Source organism: Molossus molossus, unplaced genomic scaffold (genome assembly GCF_014108415.1).
Source record: "Molossus molossus isolate mMolMol1 unplaced genomic scaffold, mMolMol1.p scaffold_m16_p_17, whole genome shotgun sequence".
In the NCBI taxonomy this organism is placed as follows: domain Eukaryota; kingdom Metazoa; phylum Chordata; class Mammalia; order Chiroptera; family Molossidae; genus Molossus; species Molossus molossus.
In genome coordinates this window covers 20,107,969-20,120,709 of record NW_023425352.1, presented here as the reverse complement: position 1 = coordinate 20,120,709, position 12,741 = coordinate 20,107,969, and the positions used below count along the sequence as shown (strand labels likewise).

Here is a 12,741-nt window from a genome sequence, read left to right as displayed (position 1 = left end):
GAAGGGAACATCATCTTAAGGATGGACATCATATGGTGCGGAAAACATCCTCAGCCAAAGAGAAAGCGAGTCTCTTGGTGTTAATTGTCTAGGTGTTTTCCTAGTATAGCTGTTTTCTTTTTTAAAGAGTGAGGCATGCTACAAAATAATATTGATGTGTGTTATGAACAAACTCTGAATAAAGAAATGCCAACCTAAAGATGCAATCTTTTGTTGGTGGGGAAACAATAAACTATTTATGATTTTCTTATAATGTTTCATTGACATATGGTGCTTCTAAACCAGTGACAAATTAATTGACTTGGTTTAAAAAGAAAGGGAGGTGGCTTAATGAAGAGGGACAGGCTATGTATTACAAGGCAGCTGGTTCTGCCACTGCCGGCTTATGGAGACAATATACATCGGACAGCAAATGAGTCTCTGTTGCATAAGATAGATCCTCTTTATAATAGAATTGCACACTGTCTCTAAATAGGGTTATTATACACACCATTGCACAATGTTTGAAGAGCTTGGTTGGCCCTTATAGAGGGTTAGGAAAGAAATAAATTGGAAAACAATTGTACTTAAGACCTTCAATCCATCAAACACTCTGTATTTATCTAAATTACTAACACGTTCTCCCAAAATACAACTCTGTATGATCCATACAGCTAGGATGTTAATGCTGACCAGCCTTCACTTTGGTTTTCTCAGGTTTCTTCTTGTAAGCATAGACGAAAATTGCGCACGTTGGAGGCTGGCTGTGTTCCAGCCTCTCCCCTCCCATTTCCTTCCCTCTGCACACACTCCCCCATCTCAGCCCCTGAGGCTTCACTGGGTCTTCTTTCCACCCACCGTAAAGACACATGCATCACTTGTCCTGGGTTATTGAACTCTCAGAACTTTGGACTTGGAATACTCTGGCAGGTTTAATGCTAATTTACTCAGTGTCTTCGCTTTTCTCCACGCTTGTGGGTCCCTACAGGTTAGTCGCTTAGTTATCCTTCAGAATAAATCCATTTCTGTTCACTTACGGCCTCTGGAAAACCCAGGAAGTTATAGAAGACAACAGGATAATTGGCCGTTGTCCCCTCTGTATATGAAGACTGCACATCCTGTGAGGGACTTGGGCAAGACTCACTGAGCTGGTGTAGGTCAGGGGAGGTGAGAGCAGGCTAAAGCCTTCTACCCTGCCTTTGAACCTGGCTCTGTCCTTCCAGTGATATGAGCATGTAACCTTTAGGAATTACGAGGCTCAGTTACATCTAGATTGTTTTAGGGCTACGGCATGATTTCAAGTCCCAGATGTGGTATTGCATGGGAAAAGTGATCCTCGAGTATCTCGTGATGAGCTTTTTGACGTGTCAAGGGACTTTGAACACACCACTCATTCCTGTTGAACTTGGGATTCTCACTTATGAGGTGAGGTAGCAATATTTGCCTCTTCCAGCTTTTCTTCTGTGTCTCTTTCCTCCCTCCCAGGAACAGCTGAGAAGAATTGCTGCTGTGAAGCCTTTGAAGGTTCTTGGAGTAAGACGGTCTTTTCAGTTTAAGACATTATCCTACCCCCAACTAGATTGCTTCCTCTTCCTCATTATGGGGTTCTTTCCTTTTGACTTCTACCCATATTCTGGTCTAGAGAAGGGTGAGCTGAAAGAAATGGACACAACAGTCTCATGGCTTCTCCACATACTTATGACCCTTCCAGATGGAATCCTGAAGCCTTGTCAGAAGTGTTCTTTTTCCAACCGAGCAGGCAGTACGTGGCTGTGGGGAAATAAACTCGCTGCTTGCCACATCCACGTAGTGGGCAGATTATATCGGAACGTGTGTGAGGGGTGCCCAACAGCAAGGGAAAGTCACCAGTTTATAATTCAGTCGGTTGATGTTTTCTCCTTTTGCGAAGGCTTTTGGATTTCCTTGTCATGTCTGGAATTAATTCTTCTTCTTCTTTTTTAAAATCCTCACCTGAGGATATGTTTTTCATTGATTCTAAAGACCTGTTCTCATCCTGACTGACAGTCGAACCCATGGCACTTTGGCGCATGGGACAACGCTTTAACTAACAGAACCACCCCGGGCAGGGCTAGAATTATGTCTTAAATGGTGGATATTGTGTTGTTACGTGTGTTTCTCCAGAAGCTTATTCCATCCAACTAATTTTTAAGTTGCATACACTCTTTTGAAAATAGAGCCATGTTATTAATACTAAGTTTCTACAATTTGGCCAGGGAAAAGAAAAAACCAAAACCAAAACAAAACAAAAACAGAAACAAAAGACTAAGGCAAATGGTAACCTTGACTAGTTAATGAATTCTTTTACCTATTTTTAAAATGACTTTTATGTTCTTTGGCAAAAACGTTATTTGATGACAATGCTAAGAATACTTAACTCTAAGTAAAAAATTATTTCCCTTTGACTGGATATTTCATTTAATGAGAGGACTTTTATTTATATTTTGTTCCTTTAACATAATTATCTTAAGAAAATGATATATAGAGAGACAAATGAGTAGAAACCTGACACTAGTCTTTATCAATGTTTGTTAAAATTAGTGCTGGAATTTAGAAAGGGAATTTAGAACTGAAATTCCTTAGAAATAAATCTTTGCTTGTATCTAATATCTTTAGTTCAAGGATTTGAAAACATATTATAAGCAATTAAACTTTAGGGTACAAATGGGAATTCTATATTGTTTATTGGTTAAATTAAGATACCAAATTGTGATTGGCTGTGGGTTCCTAGGAAGTCCTTTGAGTCTATAAATTTGTGTACCCTCATTTCCCTGGATTTTTTTTTTTTTGCTTATTCCCTTAAACCATTTCCAAATCTCTTTTCTTCCCATGTCATATTTCTTAGAAGACTCATTTTCTTTACTTTCTACATTTGATTTGTTCTCCAGCCTCTGTGACTTTTGCTCCCAAAATGCCACTGAATCAGGTCAGTGGTGCTGTTCTAATAGCCTACCCAAGGCCACTTCAGTCCCTCCTGTTTCTTCTCTTTACCCCACGTGATGTCACTGACCACTCACCATTCCTCACTTTTTAAACATCTTGGACTATTCAGTTACTCTTCTTTATTTTCTTTCTCTAGATCAGTGGTTCTCAACCTTCCTAATGCCGCGACCCTTTAATACAGTTCCTCATGTTGTGATGACCCCCAACCATAAAATTATTTTCGTTGCTGTTTCATAACTGTAATTTTGCTACTGTTATGTCTTAGGCAACCCCTGTGAAAGGGTCGTTCGACCCCCAAAGGGGTTGTGACCCACAGGTTGAGAACGGCTGCTCTAGATCCTGCTTACTTTCCCACCCCGTACATGCTGGCTCTCCCCCAAATCTAGTCCTGGTTCACCCTGTAAGCCATACTGGCTGATGAATCCACTCTCGTGGCTCTAACCCAGACCCACCTCTAGCTCCAACTTGCTCCGCAGTTCTCAACTCTGGGACCACATTTTCAACTCCTCTTGTAGGATATCTTACAGGGCCCCAAGCCCAACATAACCCAAACCCATTTATTATCAGGAGAGAATACAGTAACAGTTCCCTTCCCCTCCCCCATACTGTCTCCTCTCCTCACCTCCCTGTCCCCATCACCATCATGCTCCAGCCCCCACATGTCCATGTTAGAGACTTTGGAGCCATCTTGCCTTTTGTTCCTTTCTTCCTCACTTGTCTGATCAGGTAATAAACCCCGCTGATTCTACCTCAGAAACGTCTTCACATCTACCTACCTTCCATCCTACCTAGTTGCCTTGGGCTCAGCTTTTCTTTATCCAGCTTGTACCGGTGCCCTGAGCAGTCTCCTCATTCTGTTCTCTGCTTTGCTGCTGGAGTTATTCCTCCGAAGACAAACCCAGGCATGGCTCATCCTTGGCTCTCAATTGTGTAAAGAATGTGGTCCCGATTTACATCCTGTGTGACACACACAGTCCAGGTCCAACCAGTGAGCCCAGCCTGTTCTCTCTGCTTCTCCCCCCTCCTGCGCTGTGCACCTGCTGGTCTGGGCTCCCCACTCCCCTCTCCGGTTACTAAACCTTGGTCCTCAAAGCTCCTCTTTTCTCTCTCTGCTTGGGGGAAACTCCTACTCATCCTTCAAGGGACAATTTCGATGCCATTTGTGTGTGTGTGAAGTCTCCCCCAACTCCTGCAACCAGAATTAGTAACTCCCTGCCTTTGCGTAGCACTTTGTTGAAATCTTCCATCACTGCCCAGTCTCTCAGTCCTGTGACCGTAGGTGTAGGTAGAAAGGGACTTCCTCTTGTTTATTTGCTCTATTATTTGTATCCAAATGCTGGGCACCTCCTAGTCCTTTGATCAGGAATGGTTTGATGCATGATTGAATGAATCTCTGGGGGAATGTAATCAGCATGGAGCTGTGAAGTAGCTTAGGATGGTCCTGAGCCATCCTGACCATGCTGCTAAAGGCACTTTCCTTGTCTTGCTGGGGCTGTTAATCTCCGCTGGTGGCTGTGCTTTCCATCAGGAAAAGGAGAAACTGTATGTGGAGCTAAAGCACATCCTGGCCCGGCAGCCTGGGCCCGAGGCTGCGGAGCAGCTGCAGATCTACCGGCAAACGCTGCGGGACAAGTCCAAGCAGCTTAAAGTAAGTAGCCTCTGCTCTTTCCCGGCCAAACCCTGGGGAACACACGCCTGAGCAAGTCTGCTGCCTCAGCTCGCGGAGCTGGTCTCCTGAATGCCATGCTCCACCGAGGTCAGCCTTTTTAGCACTGTGCTCCCAGGAGGAGCAGCAAGCCTCAGAGCGACCCCTCTGCTCCCAGATTAATGGGCCCCACAATTCTCCACTTCCTGAAACAGGGAAGTAAGCAAGTGAGGAAAGAGCTGGGGAGAGGATGGCAATGGAATGGAAATTCCAAGGGTAGGTTTGCATGGATGATGTCAAGATGGTTTAGAGGACCTGGACCGGGGGGAAGACAGAGGAAACATGATCATACCATTGTCCACTGAAGGAGCCCACCGTGCCAAAGCAGGTTGCTGCTCTTCTGTTCCATCTGAAATGAATGTACACAAAGCACCAGCTACTCCCCAGCCCACGGGGCCTTGCTTCCTGACCATCCATCAAACAAATTGCCATGAAAGGGAAATAAAACCATGAGGAATCCTCTTAGCATAAATTTCTTTCTAAGTAACATAAGAACCACAGTTGGAGAGATGGAATATTTTACTATTACACGTGCCTTTTATAAAGTTTTTCTAAAAAACTGTGCATTCCCATTATATTTTGAGCTTTACCTCCTAAGTGAGTACTTCGATATTTTTGGCATGTCAGGGAAGTCTTATATACACACATGTACAGAATGGAGCACACACCAGCTGAATTCTGGCACTTACCTGTGCACTGAGGATAATAATTACTGCCTTGCTGCCTGGGGTAAAATAGATTCCAATGCTACAAATATAGTTTTAATCCTTTCACAAATAGGACATTGCAAAATTGTATCCTTTTAGTTAAGAAAGGCAGATGAAACAAAAGTCTAATGAGAACATTAATTTTCAACTTATCACTGTAAGTATTCATTTCACATGATCATCCTGAGACATAATTTGAGTTTTGCATGAGGCATAATCTTTTGATTATTTTCATCCCTTTAAACAGTTGAATATTTCAAACAAAATAAAAACTTATTTTCTCAGGGATGGGTATAGAATAGAAAAGCACATATCTGTCTTTACATGACTGTCAGATAGCCACACTTAGCACTGGATTGTATTCAGTGGCTCATAGTGTTGCTGGGGAAATGAGAAGGTCCAGCTTCCCTGTCACTAGTGGAAGTGGGGTTCTTGCAATATCCTGAGAAAAGGAATTTTCTGAGACTTGCATGGAAGAATGAGATGTAATAAAAGGCTTTATTTTCATGAGTTACTTACATCCCTCGGGTTGCAAAGTCTCATCTCCCTTAAGCCAATCCTGGAAGACATGCAGCTGGGGTTTCAGCAGAGCTAGAAGCAGGGCCAGAGTCCAAAGTTTTCATCCTGTGGTGGAGTTGAGTCCAACATAGCATCAGGCATCAGGCTAATTACAGTCCATCAGTCCATTGTATGAATCCCACATGGCTGTGAGACACATGGGTGAATGCAGGGAATGTTTCCCCTGCAACAAGAGAGCCAGCAGCGTGGGCAAGCAAGGGAGAAAGCCAAGAGGCCGAGAGAGAGAACTTACTTTGTTTTGGAGTTTACGGATCTCAGATTTTACACCCTTGCAGTGGCTCTGCCTATTCTGGCCAAGTATCTGTTTCCAGGTGTGATTGACAGGCAAGCACTTTCCCACATTATCCAGACCTTAGTGGGTATGCATCTAAATTGCCTTTGTCCAGTCCCTTCTCCCATCAGTCTATAGGGAATAGACCAGGAGAGGGTTAACTTGCAGCTTCCTGGCAAAGCTGTATAAATGGCATGCCTAGGCTATTTAATCTCCCCTTTACTCCTTTCCTGTTATTTAATAATCAGGTTAATTATAATGGTATCAATAGGAGCCTTTTGTCACTTTAACCCTCTATTTCAGGAAAATCCAGATTTTTGCTCTGAATGAAATGTGACCACTGGTGGAAAAGGGTCAGAGGTGGATGGACGGTACTGAGCCTGTTGGCCAGTTTGTCCTCATTATCTAGACTCTCTTTTAGGAAATTCCACATTCACTGTTTGGAAACAAGGTCTTAGTTCTGAAGAGTTTAACTATTAAGATGGGTTTTACTCCAACATGAAAATCATGTTCTTTAGCTCATGATGACATAGTCAGAATCACTTTATAGCAATTAAGAGGGAAGGCTTCCAAAGCAGATGAACACTCAAAAGACAGAAATCCTCCTTTTGTACAAATATTTAAAATAGTGAGCGAGAGGAAAAACAAATCCGAGTCTGTTGCACGCCCCTGACAAAAACAGCCTTTCTCTTCTCTCCTGGTTTGTGTGCGGAGCACCCCAGCTCTGGCATGCTCCCCACGTGCTGCTCCGATGAGTACATTTCCACTCTTCTTGCCCATCCTGAGATCAGTAGCATCTACTGAACACCACAGTGGAAGAGGCAGACAATCAGGCTTCCTGTTACATGCATTAGACTCTTCCATGCATGTGTCATAGCTCCCGGTTCTTAGAGGAAAGTGTCCCAGTGCTGGGATAAAGCACGAACTTGTGAATAGTCCCAAAGACAACAGTGAAGGAGGTGACAGGCATTCAGCAGAAAACACATAAATTGAATTTCTACTTAGTGGGGTGTGGAAGGATGAGTTCAGAATTTTTCTTTCTTTCTTTTCTTTTTTTTTTTTAACCATAATCCTCAGATGAATCACACCACTCCCTAGCGATGTCATTCTTTAATGTTTTTCTTTTCTTTTTTTTTAAAAAAAGGGTTTAAAGGCAATTATATACTGTGTGTCTGGGAGTTTTTCTATCTGTGCTCACAGTATTCCTTGCAACACATTACACCATTCATGTGTGCGCCTGTTGAGTATTGCCTGATAGTGCTCCTCTTTAGCAGGCCAGGGAGATATCCTTTAAGTTTGTTCCTGGACGAGGAGTCTTCAGGCCTCAGCCGGATGTTTGCCCAGACAGGCCTGGGGGAAGCCTGCGGATGAACGGCCGGGCGGGGCTCGCTTTAGTGTCTAGCTCCACTGAGGCACTGGCAGCAGGTTAGGAAGGTTTCTCAGAAAAAACATATCGTCTAACTGCACATCTCCTGTTAATGCTGTCTTATTTGCCACGTTAGGTTTTGTCTTCAGAATTGAATATGTATGAAACCCAGAGCGAAGAATATAAGTATGAGCTGGGAAAACTTAGCAATGAACTAATGAATTTAAAGAAGAAATACCTCGCTCAGAAACGCAAAGAATACATTCAGAAGTAAGAATCAGACAAATGTTCTAATCTTGTTGTACCTACTATTTGCTGATGAGAAAATATTTGGTGTACAGTCACAGAGTGGCAGATTTCCCTGGGGTAAACTAAGACACAGGATGAATGATGGAATGGTGCAGGTCACCCACTGGGTATGTATCAGAGCCAAATCAGTATCTCAGCCGATACTGAGGCCTCTCCTTAGGACCCTCACAGGGACCCTGTTGATACCTGCTCACTGGTAGTGTGGAGCAGAGGAAACATGCACTGTTCTCACAGTTTGGAGATAATCACGCCATAACTATGTTTGCAAATAAGGTTCACAGTCAGCCTTGTACTCGCTGATGCATATTTACATTTAAAACCACAGGTAAGCCCTGGCCGGTTTGGCTCAGCGGTTAGAGCATTGGCCTGCGGTCCGGAGAGACCCGGGTTCGGTTCCCGCTAAGGGCACGTACCTCGGTTGCAGTTTGTCCCTGGCCCTGGTTGGTTGTGCGGGTGGCGACCACTCGATGTGTCCCTTTCACATCGATGTTTCTCTCTCTCTCTTCCTCTCTCTCGCTCCCACTCTTCCTGAACAAAAAATGGAAAAATGTCCTCGGGTGAGGATGATAAAAAAACCACAGGTAATTTTGCCAGTGGGCCTGGGGTCTGGGCTTGGTAAAGCTGATCTTTTTATAATACAGCTGTACCACTGTAGTCACGAGCAGTTCATGAATAATGTTCCCCTGTGACTTAGATAAATTATCTGTGAACCATCTCTGTGACTAGAGACTGACTTCGGTATCTGCGTTGGGGTATCGATGTGCGCTCTCTTTCCTCCAGGAGATGATCACGCAGAGATGTCAGGTTAACATTTTGTGTGTCAGGACGCCTACATTCAGCGATAAATATTCTCTCCACTTGTTACCATTATTTGCCTGATGTGAGGGTGAGAGAGGAGGCCCAAGTCAGTAGGTTTGAGCCTTGATTTGGCTGCGCGGCACTGCCCACATCCTCTAGATCATCCTATTGTGGCTCCTGTTATGGGCTGAAAGTCAGGTTTGGTGTTTCTCCCACGTGGGCATTCAGGAGCATGGCGGAGGGTTTGAATGCCTCTGCCTGTGATTCATTACTGGCAAACAGCTATTTAAAGAAACTGGATGCAAATTCATTTGCCAGTAAAAATCTATCCTTCTTATAAATCAGAATGTTCCCCAATTCTACATTTCAGTGTTAGTTTTATGGTAGAATAAAATATGCTACGAATTATAGTTAATTTAGGTGAGTCCGTCTTAATGTGTGGGCCTAGCAGCTACCTGATTCAGAATCACGGGGAGACTTTTTAAACAGCAGGTCCCCAGCCCCATTTCCAGATATTTGGATCCAGCAGGCTCTGGAGGGGCCTCAGAAATCTGCAGTTAAATCATCCCCCAGGTGATTTCCATGCATGCTGAAGTTTGAGAACCACGGATATTAAGGATGCGAATTAAATGATGGAGTGGAAACACTGTAGTTTTCTTTCAGGAAACTAAAAGTCGTGCTTATAAAGTGTCAACATGGCTGGTGTCCACCTGAAGCAGGTATCTAGCTCAGTGGCCTTCAAACTTTTGGATTGCACACCCTGATCAGTAAAACATCTATGAACTTGCGGCCTCCCAATATATATGCCTATACTTTGTAAAATAATGTTTTTTTATTTTAGAATGACTTTTTACCTTCGATATATTTTAATTTATAAATTACATGCAGATATTATTGTCACTTTGTAATTATTAGTGAAGTGAGATTAAAAATTTTTAAGGATACAGTATGTATAGAATCTCCATTTTCTTCTTTTCACTTCCCAATGGGTCATCTCACTCACTTTTTATTATTTATTTATTTATTTATTTGGTGCGTGCCCTTAGCGGGAACCGAACCTGGGACTCTCTGGTCCGCAGACCGACGCTCCAACCGCTGAGCCAAACCGGCCAGGGCATCCCTCACCTTTTAGATTTCATGCACAACAGTTTGGAGACCAGTGGTATAATGTACACAGTTACAAACAGCTAGCTTGGCTAAACTGTCAATTATCTTTCTAGAGCTGATTAACTTCTCTTTGTTGGCCCTGGGGTTTGGCCTAGTCTCCTTTGACCTTACTGATCCCCCTCTCCCACAGTTTTTTGGACACAGAGAGCGTGCTGAGCCAATAAAGGGGGCCCCCTGTGAGCTCAGCACTTCCCAACTGCCCATCCCCCGAAAGGGCACTGCCCACCCATATGCCACCTGTAGCTATTGAAGTTGAAACGCATTGCAATGAAATCAAATTTAAAGTTCAGTCTCTTAGTTGTGTTAGCTTCATTTCCACTGCTTAAGAGCCACGTGGCTGGTGGACACCGCCTGGATAAGAGCTTCCCCTCAGGGAGACCGTCAGATGGCGCCGCACCAGTAGAATCTTCGCTGCACCTGTCCCCTTCTTGCCCCTGCACGCTCATTACTTGTAGCCACTCTGACCTCGTTCAAGCGTCACCAGTGCTTCAATTTAGCTGGGGGTCCGTACACTGGAGGTAGACAGAGAGATGGCTTCAGAGGAGAAGTGCAAGGATGTATGAAAGGGACCAAAGGAAAATAAGCCGAGGCAAAAACAGAAGTGCTGGGATGGTTTGGATTGGAAGGAGAAAGGCTGAAGGGAGTCATTGCAATGGTCTGTAAATACATGAAAAAGAGAATATAAAGGAGGCATTAGTCAGCTTAAGCCAAGCCAGAAAGCTTAGGTGTAAGTTTCTTCAGAGAGGAAAAATGGGGTTATTTAGGGCAGGAGAGGTCAGGGGGAGGGGGCACGCTGCCTGCATGTAACGTGAACACAGGCAGGAGGAAGCTGTCAGAGCACCGAGCACCCGAAGGAATCTGCTTTGCTGGATCCATGCAAGGCTAAAGCTTCTGTTCTGTTTGCAGAGGATGGTGTGTGTGTGTGTGTGTGTGTGTGTGTGTATATATACATATATATATATATTCCATTCTGCTAAGAGATGGCTGGATTGATTAATTCTTTCTACAGGTTCTTCCCAAATGGAACACTTTAGAATAATCACTGTGGATGTTCTCCCTACACATGCGCATAAAATAACTCATATCATTTTTACCATTTGCCTTTTTTTAAAAAAAAACCCACCCTTTTTACCATGTTTGGGTCCTGAGCTGTACCCCACCCACCTGCCCCCGACTCCTCTACCCTGGACCCCATGCTGGTCTAGAGTCTGAAGTACCAGTCAGATTTTTTTTCCAAAATGTAGATTCATTCCGCTAAGGTAAATCATTTCTAGTTGTCAAATCTAATTGGGTTTGGTATTAGTAGTTTGCTTAATTTTTATTTTAAAAAGGGATTCCAAAGTAGATTTCCATAAGATACCTAATTACATAATAGGTAATTTGTATAAATTTAAGGTACCTCTGCAGGAAATCTGAATGTGTGTGTATTCAAAGGAGCTCGATATAAAAGATACATTGTAGATTTTAGGGTAGAACTCCCTTTATTAACAAATGTACAGTCATCCCTCGTTTATCGCGGTTAATCCGTTCCAGACTCTAGCGATTGCACCTTGGAGTTGAAGGATTCCGGGGTGCTCGAATACATAGACCTACAGTCCATATGTATAGTAATTTTAATTTTAATTGTAATACAGGGGTGTATAATTGATTCAGACACTGAATGCGTGCTGTATCATTTTCACTGTCTCAATCAACTTTTTAATGAATATATTTGAAAAAATTGCAATAGAGTGAAGCCGCAAAAGTCGAAACGCGAAGTGGCAAGGGACAACTGTACTATCTTATTTGTCTTTCCCAGCTTTTCTTGTACCTTAAACTCTTTTAAAGAATAACTGCTGCTTATATAAAGTTACAGGAAAATTTGCTTTTATAAATGTCCAAGTTTGATGAAGATACCGTTGTGCATTTGCGTGTGTGTGTGTTTTGTGCTGGTACTTTGGAATATAAAAGTTGATAAATGATGAATTAGTCATTATAATTGAGCCAAGAGAAAGATTCTTCTGACTGATCTTTGGAACTAAACCAGTGTTTTATAAAACAGGAAGATGATTGCAAATCAGAAGCCGTAAGTCCGTAGTGCTTGACTTGTAATGAGGTCTTCCATCCATCTTTAGATCAACATTAGGATGGCACATTTAATTGTGTCCTTCCCTAATTCTGTGTGTTATCAGCAAACACCTAATTAGATTTTAATCAACCACCTTGTCTAAAACTGGGAGATTTGATAAAGCAGTTTTCAGTGGCTCACTCACCCTATGAACTTAGAGACCACCAAACTTAAAAGAGGAAAAAGATGTGCGGGAGGTTGACTTTCACGTCCTCTCTTTCAGAAACAAGGAAAGAACAGCCATGGATATCGCCTTCTCGCTGGCCAAACCAAGTGGCCCTCGTTTTACCGGGGGTGGCTTTCCCCTCAGCAAGTCATCCCAAGTGAAATCCTAACTCGAAGCTACTGGCTGGTGGAACAGCTCATGAAATTTGCTTTGGAACATTTTGGAGAAATCTCTTTCAAACTCCTTAGATATTTGCGGAAATCAGTGCTCAGATTACAGAATGGAAAGAAATGCGGAGCTATCATAGTCATGTACATATAAGAATGATGACATTCTGTTTGGTCCACATAGATATTAGCAGATTGTAATTATATCTGTTCAATTAGACTGACCCATTGCATGAAGCAGGTCTCTTGTTGATTGATTTGAAATGCGCCGCATCTAGACATGCCATATGGACGAAGCTGCGGATCTTAATTTCTCATCATAGATACTGGTGCATTTGCAGAGGTTTTGTATTTTAAAAATATTTTTGAAATGCAATGCATTCTTACTAATAGGAATCTATTTTAATTATCATTCTGGAAATAATTGTTTTCAGAATAAAATTGTTTTCATAATGATTT

General features: G+C 42.8%; 1 protein-coding gene across 1 annotated transcript in view; it reads left to right on the top strand.

Annotated features, from left to right (window-relative positions):
• The window catches only part of CFAP58 (cilia and flagella associated protein 58), a 100,262-nt gene extending 87,978 nt beyond the window's left edge, over positions 1-12,284 (top strand). Inside the window, exons 16-18 of the mRNA XM_036265929.1 lie at positions 4,469-4,588; positions 7,705-7,838; positions 12,173-12,284. Coding sequence (XP_036121822.1) covers positions 4,469-4,588; positions 7,705-7,838; positions 12,173-12,284 — 366 coding nt within the window. The remainder of the gene's footprint in view (positions 1-4,468; positions 4,589-7,704; positions 7,839-12,172) is intronic.
• Positions 12,285-12,741: the final 457 nt, after the last annotated feature.